Source organism: Varanus komodoensis, unplaced genomic scaffold, assembly GCF_004798865.1.
Source record: "Varanus komodoensis strain SLA01 unplaced genomic scaffold, ASM479886v1 scaffold22, whole genome shotgun sequence".
Taxonomy (NCBI): Eukaryota; Metazoa; Chordata; class Lepidosauria; order Squamata; family Varanidae; genus Varanus; species Varanus komodoensis.
Genome location: NW_025335606.1, coordinates 9,492,064 through 9,513,489, shown reverse-complemented (window position 1 = coordinate 9,513,489; position 21,426 = coordinate 9,492,064). Strand labels below are relative to the sequence as shown.

General features: G+C 43.4%; 1 protein-coding gene across 1 annotated transcript in view; it reads right to left on the bottom strand.

The window, feature by feature from the left end:
• Window positions 1-21,426, bottom strand: part of DCC (DCC netrin 1 receptor) — a 647,852-nt gene that overhangs the window by 145,588 nt on the left and 480,838 nt on the right. The window contains exons 14-15 of the mRNA XM_044431047.1: window positions 18,082-18,192; window positions 12,985-13,179 (exon numbers count right to left, since the gene is read on the bottom strand). Coding sequence (XP_044286982.1) covers window positions 12,985-13,179; window positions 18,082-18,192 — 306 coding nt within the window. The remainder of the gene's footprint in view (window positions 1-12,984; window positions 13,180-18,081; window positions 18,193-21,426) is intronic.

The window sequence follows — 21,426 nt, the reverse complement described above, 5'->3', positions numbered from 1 at the left end:
AGACCCAAGCAAAATCTACAATTCAAGTTCATATATTTTTGAGCTTGAGTCACAACTTGCACAACAACAACAACAACGGCACTTCTTGGCCTTCAAGAAGGAAGTCACTGAGGCCCAGCAAACTCAGGTTTTGCTGATTTGTGCATTTCTGTTTGAGGGAAATCTGAGATAGCCAATTCTGTCACCCAAAACACTGGCAAATGCCAGCAGGATGCCATTTGCATAGGCTCTGTGTGACTATGGCGAGTTTATGTGTGGAACCTGGGCGGGTTTCCAAGTGCATCTTGTCAACCTCTTGCACTCATTTTACAATACTTTTAACCTGAAAATGTTCTCCTTGAAGAACTGTGTTAAGCTCCAAATGCACAAGAAACAGTGTGTTTCTTAAGGTGGGAGATCCATATGTGGCAGGCATCTTTTCAGACTGCCAGTGAGGCTTCACATGAATCCATGGCTCTCCAAAAGGGGCAGGGCAGGACAGGGCAAAGCAAAGTAAAGGAAGAATTACATTATCACACAAGCACACAAGGGTGCAATCTTAGATTTGGCTGCAGCATGCTAAGAAATGTAAGATTTCTCCATCTAAACAAGCACAGGATTGCCCCTTAAAGTCACCCCGCACCCTGCCAGTAGCCTGGCTTGGCAGAAGCACCTTACTACATGGGTGCCTTCAGAATTTCAGAAATCCTGAGTTCAAGATTGGCAACGAGCAGCGCTCTGATGTGACCAACAAGAAATGGCTTGTGGAGCACGTTACTGAACTCTACAGTATTCACGACCTCTGGACTGGCCCTGCCTATCCAGGCTGGTCTCTGTGTGCTCCCAGGCAATGCAGACTACAAAATATTTGCTGTTTGGGTAGCATGGCCATTTGTCCTCTTCTACAGAGGACAGTCCTCTGTTTGGAGGAGTCACTATTGAAGGTGTAAACTGAACTGTCCAACTCTTCTGAAGGTGTACTCAGTAAGAAGGACAGAGCCATGGACAGAGGTCTCCATCAGTAGGAAGACCTTGACCTTGAAGCTGCCGATCCCCTTTTGACACCTGGACAGCAGACTGAGCAAGATGTACAAGCCACCTGGCCACAGTCTACATTTCTATTTGCATTATACTAATTTGTATTCTGGCATCAATGCTGACACATTAGTACATGCCAATGTTACGCCAATGGATGCCCTTTCTGTCCTCTGTTTGGGTGATGCCTTTCTTTGTTGTTGCATGAGTGACAAGAGAACTTTCCTGGTTCTGACCACTGGCTTGGTCCTTCAGTTGTTGCTCCCTCTGGATCTCTGGACTGTGCCTGTGGGAACAGCCCCTGATTCTTCCTTCCGCTCTGACTGCTGTCTCAGCCACGATAAGGACCAAACTAGTCTTTCTCTTTTCATCCAGGTGAATTACTCTGTGAGTGATAACTAGTATGAAGCCAACCCAGGTGTGACCATCTTCTGACACTTGTATGAATGCTTCAAGTTACCACTCTGCTCCTGTAATGTTCCAGAGGCCACATCTTCATAACACCAGTCCCTTCAAGCGATGAATGATTAAATGGACTAGCCGTGTAAATACCCAAAGGGTTTTGTTGGCTCTTTGGTGAACGCATCTCGTACGGACATGGGGGAGGCAACCTTCTTTGAACTACATGCTATTAAGATGTCATTCTGATGTTCCAAGAGTATGATATATTACAGGAATACTTTTGTGCAGTGGTGGGCAAAGATGCTATTGAAAAAGATGCAAAATTACGGCATTTGGGTTCTCTCATTAGAAATTCTCTCTGCTTCTCCAAGCAATCAGGCACATGCTGGAGATTAAGAGTAAATCCCATCCTTACAATAGCTTTTAAGGTGTCAGCCCAGCCTTTTGCAGGAAACACATCCTGGATTTCTCAACGCCAAGCACCAAGGTCTTTTGAAGACCAACCGGAGCTTGAACACAGTTACTTGTAAGTTGGACGCCTGCAGAGAAACGAACCTTTGCAACTCCCACTGTGCACTGCAAGTTCAGTGCATTTAGTGTCAAGTGTAAAGCTTAACCAAGCTTAAAAAGAAAATGCCTACGTGAGGTATATCTGACTGGAAATGCTGCAACAAACACAACCTGGAGCAGGCAAAATTCGGATGCAAGAATAGATAAAAGTAGCAGGCAACCTAAGGAGAAAATAATTTGAAATAAGCCACCATGATCTGAGAAGTATTGGAATTTTAGAATCTAAAATAAGTTCACCGTTTATCTTTGCAGGCTTACATTGATGTATGAGTTATGCCTGAACATCCACACATAGAAAGAAAAATAATATGAATGGCTCAGGCTGCACAGTGCACTGGAGAAGGAAGTTTCTTTCAGTGAATTTCCTAGAAAAGGATAACATGGTGAAAGTTTGCTTGAGTCCATGTACTCATAGATGTCTAGAGATGCCAGGTTGTTACATGTTTTGCCTCTTCATCATGGTAGCGATACCATGTTAGCGGGCCCAGGTAAGGGTAATAGAACCCTACATTAAAAGAGAGAGAGAGAGGAAGGTATATGCTTACAAGGAGTGAGGGAATGATCAGTGCTCACTGTATTAAGGTATGCATTTTGCTTGGAGGCCCAGAGTACATCTCTGTCCCAAGGGCAGAATAAGAGGAGTAGGGATGTACTGGCATTTTCTACCTCTCTTGCCTGCTTCCTTCCTTCAAGACTTGTTTCTCCCTACACAGTCTATCCTCAGGGAGAGGCTGAAGGAGGGGAAAGCTACACCTCTCTTGGGAATTACTTATTGAAGTGTCCCTCACACCTTTGAGAAAGAGCATCTAAAAAGGCGGGTCTTTAACACATGGTCCACATGTGGCCTCCACACTCTCATTCCCTAAAAATCAGAGGATTCTTAAGAAAAAGTGGAGTCGATATCATTACAGAAGTCCTGAAGGTCAATCTTGCAGGCAGGCTAAGTCTAGAGCTAACCATCTGAGGATTCTGTAGCTGCTTCAGAGCTGTAATCTCGAGTTTTTGGTGGATTCCCAGGCTTCCAGGCTTCTCCCAGGCTCTTCTGAGCTATGGATGCAACGTTGTCCTTATTTGCCTGAACATGCAAATAAATAAATGCACATTCAGGTCATTCCACAGACTGCAACCATAGGGGGAACAAGAAAAGCCCCACTAGTTGCTCAGAGTCCCCTGCACACTCTTCCGTTCCTTTCCAAGGGGAGGAAGAATACAGTGATGGCTCTCGTCTACTGAAACTGTGACCTGTCTTAGAGATGGAGGATTGCAAGCTGGCTTGACTCGCACAACAGCGAGTCAGTGTGATACAAGCCTAATGAATGGGGATCCAGATTGCTGAATCATAAGGTTCCCTGGTGGATTTTCCCCTCTGCCCCACTGCATCCCCACACACCTGTATCTTCTCCCGGACTCTTCTGGGCATCAAGCTTCTGCTCACAGGGACTTGTCTGTATGGAGGGCTGCATGGGTAGAGGTGGGTTTGCATCTATACAACATGAATCTGTTGCCCATCGAAGTGGACACGAATGGCAGAGGGGGGTAGGGATGGATGGATCTGTCGATCTCAGTCTGGCCAAGGTTGTCAGGTTTTCAGGTCAAGCTGGTCCCATCGTCTTCCTGCACCAACTTGTGATACAGTCCATACATATTTTCCATAATGTGTACATTAAGCATGCATTTTTGTGTGTATTTTGAAATGCATGCGTCTTTTGGTAGAGACATCTATCATCTACATCATGGTTGTATTTTGGAAAGAGACAGATTTTTCTTTGCATATTTTTAAATGGGCACATGCCATCGAACATGTGTTGTTTGTTGTGTTTCATTTTTGTAGAATGTACCACAAGCTCAGAAATATACACCAGACTGGAAGATACTGACTGAATAAATCCATGGAAAGCGGGGGGGGGGGGGGAAATGAGCAAATTTCTCATGCGTCTCTAATCAGACAAGATAAAAAAAGTGGTCTTACATTAGCAATAAAGCAGCTCTTTGTGCTTTTTAACCTTGTTGTGTGTGACTACACTTTGATTACATGCCAAAGTATTTGCATGTCTCTCTTCATCTTTTTGTTATACCTTTTTGCATAAAAAGATATGCTTAAATTATAGTTGACCCTCCCTAATTAAATTAATATGATGTTGAAAAGAAGGCACACTTGACTGAGCCTTTGATACTTTTTGATCATTGAAAACTGATCTACTCTCAAACTGTTCTCTCAACATTTCTCCTTGCTTTCATTTGTTGTATTTGACGGGAGTGACTTTGCTTTTCCAGGTAGACTTGTCTTCCCCTGTGAGCATCAAAGGATTCTGATGCATATAGGACTGTGGGAATCAAGTTCTCCTTGTGCTCCTGCTGAAAATCAAGAACAGGGCTTTATCCTGATATTGTGTAGCTTAGACGCTCCACAGATCATAATTCCCCAAGATGCATTTTGCTGTTTGACAGATTTACCTTTGAATTTGCCTTATCATTGGAAGGTTACTGAAGCTGCTCATATGTGCATTCTGCGGTTATGACTCTTTTCTCCACCATTCTGCAACATCCTCTGGGTGTTAACTGAAGTGCAGGGTGGAAGGGAGGATGGAGACCTCGGAGAGATGATTGCACAACGGGACAGGACACCTGGACACACCCCTCAACTAAGTCACAAACAAGGCAAGCACAAGTGCCCTATGTCCTGCTGGTGAGAATATTTTCCACTGAATTTTGAAAAGGGATTTTTTTTCAAACAAATAGCATGGGAGATATCAGATGCATGAAAATGGCAATTTTTCAGCACTGCACTATGGTCCTGTACTGAAATCTACAGTGAACGCTTTTGAGGCCATCAAGCCAAACGAGAATAAGCCTTTCCTTCAGAATCCTAGGACACTTCCCGAGTAGAGTGAGAGGTATTTCTATCACCTTTCTTCATTCAACCCTATCATGTGGGGCTTCCTTCCCAAGAGAGCAAGAGACATGATGGGTGTCTGCTCTCACATCCCTATCTCCAGAGCTCACCACGATTGTATGAGATGAAGCCATCAAGGAAGACAGCTTGTGCATGGTTTCCATATTTTCATATGAGCACTATGAAAAAAGAAGTATTGCTTCAATCCAAGGCAGTATCTGCTGATCTGAAGTCTGTGGAAACAAATGTCGGCCAGCCATAAAGGACCTGAACATCCTTTCAACCACAAAATCATGCAAGGTTTCTTTTAAGTTTACTTTAACACAACGTACAGAGCAGACTGATTATGTAAGGCAGTATAAGCCAAATGGAATGGCTTAGTGGTTCCCAGGATGGTCTGGGACCCAGGAGTTGTGCATTCCTGTTTCCCCTTGCCACGGAGTTTACATTGCAAGTTTGGACTTGGGCCAGCTTAGTCTAGTGGTTCCTCCTACGAGTTTGGTCTAGACAAGGTCTCCCAGCCCAACCAACCTCACAGTGATGTGAAAATTAAATGGAGGGGAGGAGCTTTGGGTTTCTTGAAAGAGGAAAGATAGTGGGATATAAATGTAATGTGCTGGTGGTGATGTTTTGCATAATTGTCAATCCTTCCCCACAATAAAAAATAAGAAGGTCCATCCTGTAAAGAATATATCCATATTTTAAAAAGAAACAGTGGATCTTCTTCAGAATTTTTTCCCCTCCCAAATCATGATCACTTTTGCATGGATGAATTTCCTGTGATTTCTGAACTGGTAATATCCCTAAGCTAAACAGCTTGAGATGGAGCTGCTTCAAGACCTACCTTCTCCAACAAGCACCAGCATGGTGACTAAGCTCTCCTTCAAGGTAATTCTTTGGGTTCCCCAGATCATCCAAGGTAAAGCAACTGGTGATCCATAACAAACCTTCACGTAGCGGTGCCTTGACTTTGTAATATAATCCTCAGGGTGTCTCTCCTAGCACTAATCTGAGTCTGAACAATGTTTCATGCCTGATAACTTTTTGGTGCAGTTGGAATCTCTTTTTATTTAGCCAGAAACATAGCATGCAAGTAACTTACAAGAAGTAAACTAGAATGACCATCACCAATGTGAGCAATTCCCAATTCTCTTTCTCCCAGTATTAATAAATTTGAATGGACTTTAGGGCAGTGTCTACCAGGAGGTTGACCTCTGTTTAACAGACAGCACTGAAACATCTGTTCCAACAAAATATGAATTGCTACATTCAGTCAGGAGCAAAAAGATTTACTTTTGAAATGATGCGTGATGCAGCCAGGCAGTTCAGCCCCAGCTAAATTAAGGAAACGTTGATAAAAGACCTGGAGATCACAAGAAGAAAGAACATTTGAAGAATAGGTGATGCCCCCTCCCCCTTCATCAGCTGTGTATTTATAACCCATACCTAGGCAATTTACAACACTGGAGAAGTTCGCTCAGTATGGGGCACAATCTTATCGCAATGCCCATAAATCCCCAAACTTGGAGGTTTTGGGGCATCCTGTGCAGAGCAAAAGAAGTGGAAAGGTGAGCTATCTTCAGCTTTCCCTCCTCCTGCCCTGAATTTTCCATCAGATGAAAAATTAGATTCCATTAGATCCTTTTTTTTTTTTAAACCAACCAGTTGGAGTGTCTCAGAACACTCCTTTATACTTTTCTGAAGTCACCTTCTCATCCTCAGAGGGAAGCCCTTTGCTCACCAGCTGCAAGGGGAAAGGAGAGAGGGTTAAAGCCCCATTCCCCAGCTTCAATGTCACAGCATAGTCTCAGATCACAGATCTAGGAACTAGCCTAGCCTCTAGGAACAGGATCCTCTGATGCTGTAGGACATTCCCTCTGTAACACTTCAGGATAGTTCAACAATAACTATAAGACATACCAAATGTAAAATGTCAAGTGAATATCAATGCACTGATCAGAATGTGTCAAGCTATTACTATACACAAGGATTAGGGTTATAAACCCATCAATAACAGTACAAAGATGCATTTCAGTTAGGACCAGAATTACATCTTGTCCCAAAATACAAGTGGCTCCCAGCAAGAAAATTGCCCCCTGGTGGTTCCCAGGAACCTAAAGCCATCTTGGTGGCTGTAGTCACAGGACTCATGGAAATGGAACCAACAGAGAGCAGAGACCGAGTCTTACATGATTGGTCAGGCTGTGACTGGGCATCCCGCAATGAAGATCACATAAAACAGGATTGCGGAGCGGCACTTTAAATTTCTGTGCATTTGTCATCCAAAGAGTTCATTTCAGGTTTTGTTCCATCTTGCCAGCCCCTTTCATTTCATTTTCCATCCACGAGTGTTTCATTTATTTCCCTCTTTTATCACATATTGAATGCTGATATGAAAGCCATCCCTGAATATTGGAGAGGCTGTCACTTAGATGAGGACATAAAAAGAATCTTACAGGATTAGACTATTTTGTCCCTTCCTCTCTTGCCTCAGTGCCCAGCCAGGCACCAACGGCACGTCCACGAGCAGGATATGAATGCGACAGCACCCCAGTAGACCACCAGTAACCTGTTTACATTCCCCAGTAGGAAGACGGGTAACTCGTCTCTGACACTGGAAAGCGGGACATTTTTTCCTGTTGCTTCAGAGCCCAAAACCAGTGCACCAAATTATAGGAAAGGGGATTTCACCTAAAAAATAGCAAGAACTTCTGGATGGTAATTCACTGAAAGCCTGCCTCTCTCCTGAGCAAGAGGCTTCTGCTTTCCTGCTTCATTATGAGGATGATTCAGACCTTCTTTGCACCCTTTTCCAAGCAGTTTTTGAGCTTGCCCTGTTCCTGCCCAGTGGCAGACAGAATTGCCCAAGTTTTCCATTTTATCATGCACCTTTCCAACTCTCTCCAGACTCCCTGGTTGCTTACACTTCCTAAGCTGTGAAAAGCCCTTGGGAGGAATTATCTTTTAGGGGCTTTAATTGAAGAATGGGAAGGCAAGAAATCTGCAAACTGCTGGAGAGATACCTACACAATTAGCTCATCACCCTGAAATTAAGGTAAGCCCAAGAGTACTGTACCCCACCCATGAAAATGTTGCTGAAATTTCTTCTTCTTTTTTATTTTTCAAGATGCCCATTTTTCCTATCAAATTGCATAAGAATGTTTGAAAAAAAATTAATCTCCCCTAGGCTGATGAGCTATCTAAATCCAGTTAGCAATTCTCCAGTTTCTCCAGCAGGTGTCTTTCCAGCCCTGTTTCCTGAAATCTTTAATTAAAGAGGCAAGGATTGGTTTTGGGGGTCCTCTGCATTCGATCTGTTCTACTTATCCTTCAGTGAATCAACATCTTAATGTCATGACCTTTACTTTCCTTGAAAGATTCCCAGAAGTACCTCCCTAAGGCCTGCTTGCTTAAAAGTCACTCTTGAAGAACTACTAGAAAGTGTTTGGCTGCTCACTTTGAAACAGCAGATGAAATATATTATTTCTTTAAAATATGTATTAATCACTTTTCTGCCCACCAGGGCTCTCCAAGCAATGTACAATTACATAAAATTCAATAACATCAAAGCAGCATCAAAACAAAAGCAAAACACATTTTCAAACAGGTCAAAATAATTTTTTTTAAAAATTAAAAAGCAGATGGCCTTGTGAAACCTAAGTTCTGTTTGAAGTCCAGTAGCCAACTTGATCTCCCTTGGGGCTGCAGCGGCAAAGACCCTGCTTCACGCTACCCACCAACACAAACTTTTTTTGGTGATGCGATATACAACAAGGCATCTGATGAAGATCTTAATCAGCCTTTGGGAGTATTTACATACCTACTGCTCATGATCAGGTCTGTCTAGTTTACAGACAGATGAAGGAATAGTGACCTTCAATGGTAGCAAAAGAGGAACTGACCTTGAATGGATCTTGTTACTTGAATGAATCTTTTGTCTTGTTACTAAGTATGGAATCATGTGGTGTTATTCACAATTCAGGTAGTACTAACCAAGTTTCACAAATAGTACTAAAAGATTTCAGGAGTTTCACGATCAGAACTGGTTCTGTATTCTTTGCAATTGGTTATACATCATGCAAAAGTCATTCTCAACCTGTTGCACAGGCACAATATGGAACTGTTTGCACAAGAGTTCACACAGGTATAAAGCACAATGGGTTGTAAAACTGTTTACTGTTCTTGAGTCCAGAAATGCCAATGCCAGGCAATAGCAGCCTCACTGGGAGAAACCAGTCTGATTTAGAGAATTTGTTTTGCCAAACATGCAGGTCAAGCAGGGGTGTCCAAGAGAGTTGGTTGGAGGAGATTGCCGAAGGTTAAGGAACCTGTTTGCTTTCAAAGAGTCAAGGCAGGTGCTTGGAAGAAGCTCTCAGCAACTAAGAGCAGGCTCTGGCTGAGCTCATTTGCAGCTGGCTGTGAATCAGTGCAGCTGGCTCATTAGTTCAGTGTTCTGTTTTAAGGGAGGCCCCATGCCCAGCCTTCTGTTTGGGCTTCTGCTGCTTGCTCATAATCCTCCTCTTTCCATGGGGTGATTTCTTTCTGGCATTGCCTCCTGCCCTTGGGGAAGTCCAGGAATAGCCCAGGGGCTCTTCTAATGGAGGCAGCAGCTTCAAGTTCATTGCCCGGCCCAGCATGATGGCTCTCGTGTTGCCTCCTCCTGCTGATGAATCCTGCTGCAGGTAGACATGCAGCTGTGCTTCTGCAAACAAGGTTACCATGTCACACATGGTGGGAATAAGGCGAAGACTTGCTCTGGCACCACACTCTGCTTGGGGGGAGGGTCCCATTTGCCCCCTACCTGGAGTCCTTTTGCTTTAGAATTACAACTTTTCTGATTTGGAAGGTGTTTGACTTTCTGAAGCAGCACTGGGCTGCTTGGCCTTGCCATCAATGATATGCAATTCTTCTGATCTTGCTGATATTGCATTGCTTGTGTTTATTTCTCTTCCTTTTTATGGCATGTTAGCCTTTTAATCCCTTTCCCTCTTCCTCTTCTCATCTCTCTCTGTCTCTTTGTATTTTATTATTTCTGGTGTCTTGAACACCACAACATGGGATGGGATATAAGTACTCAATATTAAATAAGCAAAGGGACATATATTGTAATAATGATAGGCCTTCTAGGGTTGAGAGGCAGCGTGGTGTAGTGTCTTAGACACTCTGAAGAGCAGAACATGGGACTGGGACTCAGGCGATCTGGGTGTTAGTCCCTGATCAGCCACGGAGTCAAGTAGGTGACTTTGGGCCAGTCACAGACTCCTAGCCCAGGTGGGATACAAATACATAGATACATAAAATAAGGGTACAAGGACTCTTTCACTATCTTGCTGCCAGATCTAATGTTTGCAAAGCACCAGAACTGCACCAAAGCCTTTCAGGATGTGTAAAAGCTGCACATTAAGAAAGTAAGGAAGATGATAGGTAATTTTCTCAAAGTTTGATCTTGCTTTCTTTGAAAATAGGAAGCAAAGTCCTCTCTCCATTTTACTGTAGTGTACTTCCCCCGTACAGCATCAAGAAAAGGCATCAGGGAAAATGTGTGATGGATAATCAAACGCCTCCTGATACTCTTTTGACACACACCAAGTGTGAGGGTTTGATTGCCATTGTGTTCATACATTGGTGCCGATTGAGAGAGCTCTGGAGTAAAGCACAGGACTTCATATCCACTCAGCGTGGCATTCATTAGCATTTAAACTTTGTTAGCAAGCAAAAGCATCCTTCTGAGTAATGACGGATGTGGCAGCCATGGCATAAAAAATGCTGATTATATTTTGGATTCTACTATCAACTGAACAAGCTCATCATTAGATCAGCTATTTCACACAGTCCCCTGCCCAGCAAAACAACTTGATTAAGAAAATGTGTTGGTGACACTATGGATGCCAAGGAAATTAATGAGTACGAAGCAGGCAGTTTTCCAGAATATACGGCTGGGCATTCCTACGAGTGTGAACAACCATTTGCTGGATCAACATTCCCCCTTCCAAGCAGCACAATGGAAAAAGAAACACGCCACCATTCCAAGTCTACCAATGCCTTGGTGGTCAACAAACCCAGCTGCAAGTGGATGTTGGAGAAATGTGCAAATGAATTCAAAGTTCTAGAAATCCTGCCCATGGATTCCAGAATGAACTGGCTTTTTGCAAGTCATGTGGATACTACAGACTTGTAAATCATTTTTATTTTCTTCTGGTGTGGTGGCTATTTGCTTCAATTCAAGTAGAACTACATTTTGTTTTTTTAAAAAACCCATTTCTATCACTGAGCGGATAACAGAACAAAAGTTGCATGACAATCCACAGAACACAGACAGAATGTACTTAATAAATTCCTAGTCCATAAGAAAAAAGTAGGGTATAAATCTAATAGTTCTAAGAATGTCCTGGGGCACAGTGATGATACTTTTAAGCTGAAACTCAAACAAAATCTTATAAAAAATCAAGAGGGGGATGGATCAGAATGAATGGCTCTGGACTTTGTGTATTCCAGTACAATGCACTTTCGATAAGATCTCTTCTCGCTGATACCAGAGTATAGGGCGCAGAATAATCAACTCAAGTTGTGACAAACCAGTTTCAGACTAGATATCAGGAAATGTTTCCCGACTGTAAGAGCTATATGAGAATGGAAACAGCTGCCTAGAGAAGTTGTGGGCTCTCCCAAAGTGGAGACATTCAAAAAGAAACTGGGCAGCCATCTGAGTGGGGTGGTATAAATTGTGTGCCTGCAACAGCAGGGGGTTGAAGGACCCAATGGCCTTCAGGGCCCCCTCTGATTCTGCTATTCTATGATTCTCTGTCCAAAGATGCTCCCTTGCAAATGCCTCACTGACCATTTTTAATTATTTCCTCCCAAATATTGGCATATTGGTAGATGTGGAAAGACATGTATCACTTTCCTCGATACCCTGAACTCTTAGACAATGCAGAGTTCAGAGTTTACGAAGCTAATGTCTACTTTGACGTTACTACTACATTCTTCAGGTTGAATGGTGGCTTGCTCCCCAGAGAGTTTTGGCTATCAAGCAGTATATAAATGAACCTAAATAATGAGATCAATGCTGAGAGTGCCTTGTTCCTTCCTGTCACAGGGCCGACACAAGTCACAAAGGTGTTCCTAGGCGAGGAGACTTGACCATGAATGGCATCACCATGAAGTACTGGTGGTGTCAGTTCTTGCTGGGACAGCCACGGCAGCTCTGTCCCTCAGACAAGGAGCTACCCTCCTTTGCAGCACTGCAGTAACATTTCAGCGGCCCTCAGCTAGTTTTAAGGGTAATGATGCCAGCTAGCAGCAGGGACTGTAGATGCAGAAGGGTTGGGAAGGAGCATACTTCCAGACGATTTGGCACAGGGGTGGTTGGATGTGGGGAGCCTGCTCACCATCCAGAAAGTGATGATTCCAGAAACTACTGGGCTGACTTGCAAATTGCAGCCCAGCGACTTTGTCGAATTGAACTCAAGCTGAGAACTAAGGCCGTCTTGTGTGAACAAAGCAATTCTTGGGCAAATGTGACAAAGAGACAGAAGTCGGTTCTCTGTCTCATGGTGCAACCACACTGAGCCAAGACATCTGCTTCAGAAGCTGAAGTGTCTGAGAAATACAGTAGAAAGGAGTTCAGCTCTACCCCATTTAGAATGTATATGGACAATCCCCAATTAATCCCAAATCAGTTCTGCCTCAGCTTGCTATAACCATACTGTGGGTGCCTGTTATACACCCCTGTAGACACATTCCAAATTTCAGACACATCTACAGCAAATCAGCCACAAGATTTGACCTGAGTTTCAAGACTACCACTGATTTGACCCGAAGCCCTACCAGAGGGGAGGCCTAACCTAAGTCACAGTCCTGGGGTGGGACTCGGAAGGTCCAGGTTCTAGTGCCCACTCAGCCACAATGCTCCCTGGGTGCCAGGGCTAATTAGAGACAACCACCTTGACCTACTTCACAGTGAGGTTAAGCTGGAGAGGTGGAGGGTTATGCCAGCTGATTTGAGTTCCTTGCAGGAAGGAAGCTGGAATAGCAGTATCACAAACAAATAAATGCTTCTGAGTGCTTCTGTCACTGAACAGCCCTGAAGAGGAACAACCACCTACCCAAATGTTCAATGGAATAGTATCGCTGTTTGCTGTCCACTCGGACTGTCTCAGCATAGGGGCTGCCCACGCCGTAGCCGATGATGTATCCACGCACGACGATGTTCGGATTCAGTGGCGGCGTCCAGCTCATGACGATGCTGGTTGACAAAGGCCTGACATGAAGAGAGCTTGGCTGGTCAGGAACCTGAGATTCTAGGAGTCAAAGGAGTGAAGCGTTAGCACTGGGACCATCTGTGTTTGAACAATGACAAGAGCACACTTTGGGTTCAGTATATTGTGGCTGGGAACGGAGCGGGGGAAAGTCAAGTGACTCTCTGTATCTCATGCAGAATTAGCATGCCAATCTGGACTGTCAGGCCATCCGGCTTATCTTGGTTTTATCTTCTAATGCCCAACTTAATTGATACAGCGCATAAGATTTCTGACCACAACACTTACCAAATTCAGTCATTTCCAGACTACCTCTTGTCTTTTGCATTTATTCTTATAAATTATTATTATTAACATTTTGAAAAGAGTGAGATTATAGGGCAAATAGAAATTATCCTTAATGAAATAACGACAGATGGAAGAAACCACTCAGTTCATGAAATGGTGTGCCTAGAACTAGCTCGAAGAATAGCCACAGAAAAACCATTGATACATAAGTACAATCAAGCATGAAATACTCAGTGGTGGCACTAGGGACTAGAAACATAACCAGTTATAATGGCATGCTTCTATTTGCTGGTCACATTTCCTAGAAGCAATCCAGCTCTGCAGCATCCATTAAGAGCATGCATATTCTTATTTTTCCCCTACTCAGCCTGCCTCATTTCTGAACATGCTTTGATGAATGCTACAACGCTTGCAAAAAATATCAGTCCACAGGAAAACATGGATAATATTTGCAGAGTATTTACATGAAATGTATTACATGCAAGGCAATCTTCCTGTTCATTATCCCATCTAATGGTGTGGGGCTTTAGAACATTTTAGGACAAAGCAAGCCTTTCCCAGAGGTTTACATCGGAGCGGTCATATCACAGGTCTCCCCAGAAGGGCAATAGAGCAACTTGTCTCTGAGAGCAGAAGAGATAAATTGCAGTCTTTTCCCCAATGGGAAGGCCGGTCACATTATGTCCAAATGCAAAATGTTGTGCAAACTCTGACAAAGGGTGCTCCTTTTGTGAAGTATTCCCACTAAAAAGCTTGGAAATGGGGGATATCAGAAGCAAAAGGACAAATACTTTTCAGGTGCAGGGTATCATAGATTCTTCCATCCATGCCCTTGGTGTTTTATGGGCTTTGCAATAAATCTTGGTCAACACACTGAAAGTCTTCCCTAGTACTATTGAAACCACTGGAAAATCTCATTAGAACATTAGAAGCCTTAATACACACAGCAGTTTTTACAAGTCTTTTCACACCAATGCCACCATCCTAAAGTCGATTGATTCTTGAATTAAGCGATGTTTACAAGGGGAGAAGCCAACAAACACGATCCTGTTAAGTTCCTGGTGCACTGTGCATGCATTTACAATCCAGTTGTGTACCTTGGAAGTGTGTTCAGCTACTGCACATATGGATGTGTTCCAAATACAGAACTTAAATGAGGCACATCAATATATTCAATACTTTTTGCTATTTTTATCACTATCAAGGATCAGTTTATGTCTAACTTTATAAAAGGCAACATACAGCAGAAGTTGTGGTGCCCCCTGTCTCTATAATAAGATATAAAATCACAGGAAAATAAAAAACAACAACAAATACACCATTTGATGAAAAAGAAGCGAAGACCGTAGAGGAGATATAGTCGAACTGTGGAAACGGACAATGTATTGGGTAGTAACTCATGGCACAAAACACAGAACGGGTGAGTAAGTGGGAGCCCAGGGTACTTTATACTAGCAACAACAAAATTGAAATTCTGTCTCCAGGCAATACAAATTCCTTCTAACAAACCTACATTTTTTAACCTGCATATATAAACTTGCAAACCAGTCAAATTTACCATTTTCAAATTTTCAAGGAAGGAGGAGATATGCTGAGCATGGAATTCCTTCCTTGAACCGTTGGATAACTTATTCTGTAATCCCACTGGCTTCTTGGTTTCTGCAAACTTTGTCCAGACATTTTCAAACATAACATGGCTAGAAACTTGTCTTTCAAAAATGAAAATCAGACAGTTGGGAAGCTGCCTCCTGCACCCTGTGCTCTCATGCAATTCAACTTTCTGTCACACACAGAGTTTGTTTCCTGTGGATTCTTGACATAAACACAGTCCTGGTCGGTAGGGGGGTGGAGGTCATTTTAAAGGTGAGAAAGGAAGTTCCAGGATAAAGATGCACCATGGAAGACATCAGAGAGAGTATTCCCCACCCTTTTGCCCTCCAGACTTCAGTTCCCACCAGGCCCAGACTATAAGGACAGTGATCCAGAATGCTGGGAGTTGTAGTCTCAAATATCCGGAGGACGCCAGGCTAAGGAAGTCATCATCAAGGCTGGGGTTCGAGGAAAAGCTGAGAACAGGCAGCAAAAGAGGCACAGAGGGAAGAGGCTGTTTGCATAGAGTGTAAAGGAGGGGAGACCTTTACAGCACTCTTCACACACTGTGTAGACAGACTATGGAATTCGCTTCCACAAGGTGGAGTGATGGCCATCACTTCAGATGCCTTCAAAGGAGGAGAAGGCTACCCATTGCTGGAGGGAAAGGCTATTCATGGCTACGAGTCCTGATAGGTCTATGCTCCCTCCAGATCAGAAGAAGTGTGCCCATGTAGAGAAAATGTTGGGGAAGATTGGGTGGGTACTGTTGCACGTATGCCTTTCTTGTATGATCTGATGGGCAGCTGGTTGTCCTGGGTGCAAACAGAATGCTGGCCCATGTGGACCCCTAGTTTGAGCTGACATGGCACTTCTTATATCCTTATGTTCCTAAAAGTACCGATGAAATTCAAACTGCTTGGAGATCTTAGGCTATCTTGCAGTATACAAAAACAAATGCCAGTAAGATAAATAAACCAACTAAAAGCCGTAGAAAATTGTCCCTGCCCCAACTCCAGTGGATATCCCATGTATCCTAGAATATAGGAGACAGATCCAAGTTTCCTGGTATTCTGGTCCTTTGTGGGGAAAGGGAGCATCCAGGTTGCTTCTCCTTGAATAAACAGAACAAAAACACCCCACAATATTTGATGCTCAAAATAAATATTTAAAACCTCCCCAGCTGTCAGAAACCCATTTTAGCTTTCCAGGGAACCTTGGATTAGCAGCAGTGTTTGGATTTTTAATCACTTTAACAAAACATGCTAATTAAAAGGCGTTTCCAGGGGGAGTTCGGGGAGTTCTTCAAGATACTGTTCGTTTTCGTGCTACAGCAGATGCCAAGAAAGCATCCGGTGAGGAAACTGCTATATGGAAAAGAGCAAAGAGGGAACTGCAGTTAGCAATCTGTTTGGCAGGACTGTGGAAGCCTTGAGGGTTTCTGAAGGAATGTTCCGGAAGGGGTTTTCTAAGCTGGAGTGAGCAGAAGGTAGATCTTTGGATCTCCTAGCAGATCCCTAGTGATCAGCAACACATTAGCAAGGATCTCTGACTCTCAGTTGCTCTACAGTAGCAGCAACAAGATAACCGCTGAAATGAAGAAAGCTTTCAGTAAGCAGAGGTGGGTTTGTATGTGGAAGGCTGTGAGTTCCATTCAGTGGTGGCACTTAGCTCATATTCCTGGTTCAGAATTTTTTAATTTTCTGTGCATGCCTCTTGGATCAGATTTGGTTTGTCGATCGCAAGTTTTGGATGAAAACAAAATAGATGTTGTAGCTTGAAGCCTTCTCACTCCTACTTGAAAGCTCCAAACCATTTGGTTGACACTTCATGCGCATTTCTTCATCTCTGTAGCTAGTAATCCACAAAAATCCATAAAATAAGCAATAACTTGGGTTCGGGAAAGGGACAGCAGAGAGAAGACAGGGGAGCAGTGCGGAGGTTGTAATTGGGCTTTTCAAGTGTTGTTACATCCATTCATAGTAAAGCCAGGTGAGTTTTTTCTGCCAGGGATTGCCTTGCTACAAGGCTTGTCCATCAGGCACTTCCCATCAGTGGGAAGCAAGGTGAAAAGCTTCAGCAGGCAGGAGCAGAAGTAAAGGTGGCTTTCTCTTTCTGAAGCTCCCTTTTATTGCTCTCATTCTGCTACTCTGCTCTCTCTCCTCTCTCAGTCCCTCTTCCTTCCCCATGCAGTGGGATACCGGGGAAGATCTAGCCACCACTTGCACCCGCCAGAGGTCTGGACTGACTAGATGCAAAGGGCATGCAGTCTGTCTCTGAGTAATATCTCTTGGAAAAGACAAAGAAAAATAACAATACGTTAACTAGTGTGTGGAATGGCAAGGCTTCACACAGGGACGGTTTTCTTTCAATAGTCATCATAGCTGAAAGAAAACACCTTCCGCGGGTGGCTATATCAGATGGTGGGTGCAATATATGAGATGGACCTCAGTGCCATTCTTCTGCCTGTCTCAGGGGCTTCTGCAGGTAGATAAGATAAGCTGTTTCTTGGCCTCAACCGGGAAGGCCACTTTAATTTCCTGTGAGATGGCTGGCCTACACCTCTGTCCTGGCAGCTAAAACACTTCAGAGCAAGAGAAGGTCTCAGCTTGGGATGCTGAGGAATCTCTGCGCGATGGACTGGTAGCGGAGGAGTCTCTTTCCTGCCACACAGCAATCCTGCTCTTTTGCTTGTACCCAGTGGGTACCACAGTATGGTGAATGCAGAGGCAACAGGGGGAAAATAACCTGGTTTTGTGTATCTACCCCTCTGTTACATTTTAGTGAATGGTACGGAAGCTGGCAAAAGGAAAGACAGGTGCTAAAAACTCTGGTGGAACCACTGGCAGAGAATAAAGCCATCTCATGTCTCATGTCTGCTTCATTCTCCATAGAAAGAGATAAATTTAACAGCATGCAGCCAGGAAACCTCTTCCTGAAAAATACCCAGTGAGTTGGAAACCTGTATACACCTGACCTCTGTAGCAACTTGAGCTGAAGGGTCAATGCCACAATCAGCAGAAGGGAAAACAGAGGTATAATGGATGTGAAAAGAACAATAATTACCATCAAGATCGCTCTCTGGAGTTTCTGCCGTAGACCAGTCTGAGAAAGGTCCCGTCCCATTGGCTGTCATGGCTGCTACTTGGAAACTGTACTGGCTTCCTTTGTCGAGACCTAGTTACAATACAAATCAACATGTAGAAAACACTCAGTGGATATTCCCAAGATTAGAAGCATCACAGTCTATGCACATTCTACTTGCAGTTGCTTCATGCAATGTAAAGAGAAAGAAATATTTATTCCAGGAAACATATTTACTTCTCCACAAAATGGGGGCACCACAGGCCATGGCCGCCATCTTGATTTCAGGAGAGCATTCAGGAGAGCCATGCAATTCTGAGACATCTGCTAAAATGGGACTTCCTGATTCATACTCTTAAAGAACACCTTGTCAAGATCTTGCAAAGATACCAGATTATCACTTAATAGTACAGGTAGTTCCCAAGTTAGGAACGACCTGTACTTGTCACCACCAGAGAGAGAGAGAGAAAGCGGGGAGAAGGAGTCCTCCAAAACAGGCCCTCCTGCCCTCCCTATCGAGAGAGGGAAATCTCTCTGACATTTCCTTGTTGCAAAGAAGTAGCACTGGTACATGTGGGTGGGGAGGAGGCCTAGAGCTATTCATGGTTCTTCTATTTTATGGGGGCCCTGCGTCCCTAACCCCTGAGCTTGTGGAAGGCTGACTGTACATGATTCAACTTACATACAAATCTGACTTAATTTCAATTTTCTCAGGAACAGAACTCCTTTGTAACTCAGGGACCTCCTGTATCTTCACATTTACCCACAGTGACATGGAGCTCAGGAAAGGCTCACCCAATAGGGCAGATATATTCTTTATAAGCATCTGCTGCTTCAAACAGAGGTGAGGAACCTCTTTCAGGCTAAGGACCAAATTCTCAGGGACTGTCTCCTGGTGGTGGGCAGTGGGGACAGGACCAGCACTGGAATCGGACCTTGGAAACCATCAAACAACCAACAGCTGCAGGGAAGAGGTGGGGTCGGTGGAAGAGAAGCCATGTGGGAAATCGCACAGAGCCTCCAAGGAGTCACAAGTGCCCCGTTCTTGCTTCAAACAAATATGCCACTGAGTCAGGCTCAAGGGGCTGTTCCAGATAGTCCTGCATGACTTACTACCTGCTTACTTAGTGGAGCATCTTCTGCCTTATGCATCAGGTCAGCTGTTAGGAGCGAGTGGAGATGTCCAATGGGCAGTGTCACATTCACCATGGATTCAGTATGTGGGAAGCTCAGAAAGCTGGTTCTCAGTACAGGCACCATGACTGCAGAATCCCCTCCCACTCCAATACTGTTGGAACTGAGCTTTATAAGTTCTTGCTCTCAAGGAAGGCCTATTTATTTACTCAGACTATGGATTGAATTTGTGATATTGCCCTTAGTGTACTGCTATTCATTTCTTTGTACTCTATCCCATTTTACTGGTGACTGAAAGCTCAATGCTAGGATGTTATTGTGTTTTATTAGCACTGTATGCTGCTTTGAGATGATTTTACCGGCGAGGAGATACATTTTATAAGTGAAAGCTGGAAGGAAATCCCAAGCTTCTGATACCCTTTACAGCAGCTGTCCCCAGCCTTCTGGGACATGAAGCCTCATTAGAATGCCCAATGCCTAAAGAGGGCCACATCTTCAATCAAAAGTAACAAAAGTATTAACCTATCAATTTAGATCAAAAGTAAACATTCAGAAGTAAAGGAAGGAATGTTAACTTGAAAGCCATCCATTTCGGAACAATATTTTTACTGTGTAATCCTTTATCTACTGTATTTTTACAAGGAAGGAACAGGAAAAACATCAGTAGATGGTCTGCATGAGGTAGGAAGAACTGTGCGGGTCTTAGATAAAATGCCTTGAGGGTCATAACAGTAAACAAGTAGGTGGGAGGGCAGCACAGAAAGAGCTTGGGGGGCGCAGCTAGGGGACCCCTGCTTTACATTGCTGTCAGACTGTCACTTTGGCAGGGCTGGAGCTGCCTAAAGAAACAGCAACCGGTGAAGGAATGGCAGTTTGATGGCAATGGAGGGAAGAACCGAGGCTCTGAGCAGTGCCGAAAACGGTGCGCAGCAGCATGAAACATTTATGTTTTAACATTTATTGGCATAATGTTAAATTCTTTAACACTTATCCCCATGAAGCATAAATTATCTAGTTTTGACTGGAAGAGGAAACTGAAGAATAACCATCAGACCTCAATTTGCTGTCTTTCAGGTGTGCAGTTTCAAGGGTGGCAGCATGGGCAATGTCTGGGAATGATGGGAGCTGTAGTCCAATACCTTTGTTCTGCTGGGGAAAGCTACTTGTGATCTTAAGGGGGCAAGTGCTTAATCTTAGACAAGATCACAACCTAATTGCTTCAGCACATGGAGCTCCTTAGAGAAGCGTTAACCAGGAATTCTGGATAGTGTGAATCCTGGAACGTCTCGTGCACTTCTGTTAGTGAAGGCGAGTGCTGTTGTTGGAACACTACACTGAGCCTTTGTTTCCCTCACAGGAATATATGTTTATCATTTTGTGTATCTTAATACTGACCATGAAGCATAAAGATAAACAGTTACATTTAATTGCAAGGCTTCTCTGAGGAAGAATGTTCCAAATTAAAAAAAAAACTACAACAGCAACCACACTTCTAAATTTTAGCTGATCCTGGATCTTACACTAAAACCAATAGCAGTGATTTAAAGCCCTTGTTGTAACTCTGAATTACTTTGCTATTGCAGCTGTCCTCATTAGTGGGCAAAAACACCTGCCTTCACCAGCAGAAGCTTTTAAGAAGACATAAAGTCTCACTGCTTGAATATTTAAATCATCCCTTTAAAAGCTGCATGATTCCCAGCTCCTCTAGAAATCTTGTAATATGCAAGTAAACAATGCCAATAAGGTATGTATTTGTTACTGTTCCATTCGGCATATTTAAATATGAATATCCCATCCTTTCTTGAAAGCTATCAAACGATTAACTTTATATGTGGGCTGATGAATGGCAAGAGAGATACCATACTTTAGTTTATTTATTTGCAAGAGTTTTATAGTGTGTGTGATTTTCAAAAGTGATGTACAGTCCAAAAACCTGAACAGCCAAATTGCAATACATCAAAAATAGTTAAAAACCAATGGAAAGGGGGACCAATAAATAAAGAAAAAGCAGAATGGGGGATCTTTAAATTTAACTTCTGAAGGTGTAATAAAAAACAAAGTTCTCAGGTTGTCTCTGGAACAAGAAAAGGATGTGGGATTTTATGGGACTTCCCACAAGTAGGCATTATAGGGCTACAAGGAAAGCAGGACTTCACTAACAGTGCAGTCTTGGACGGGTCTACTCACAGGTGA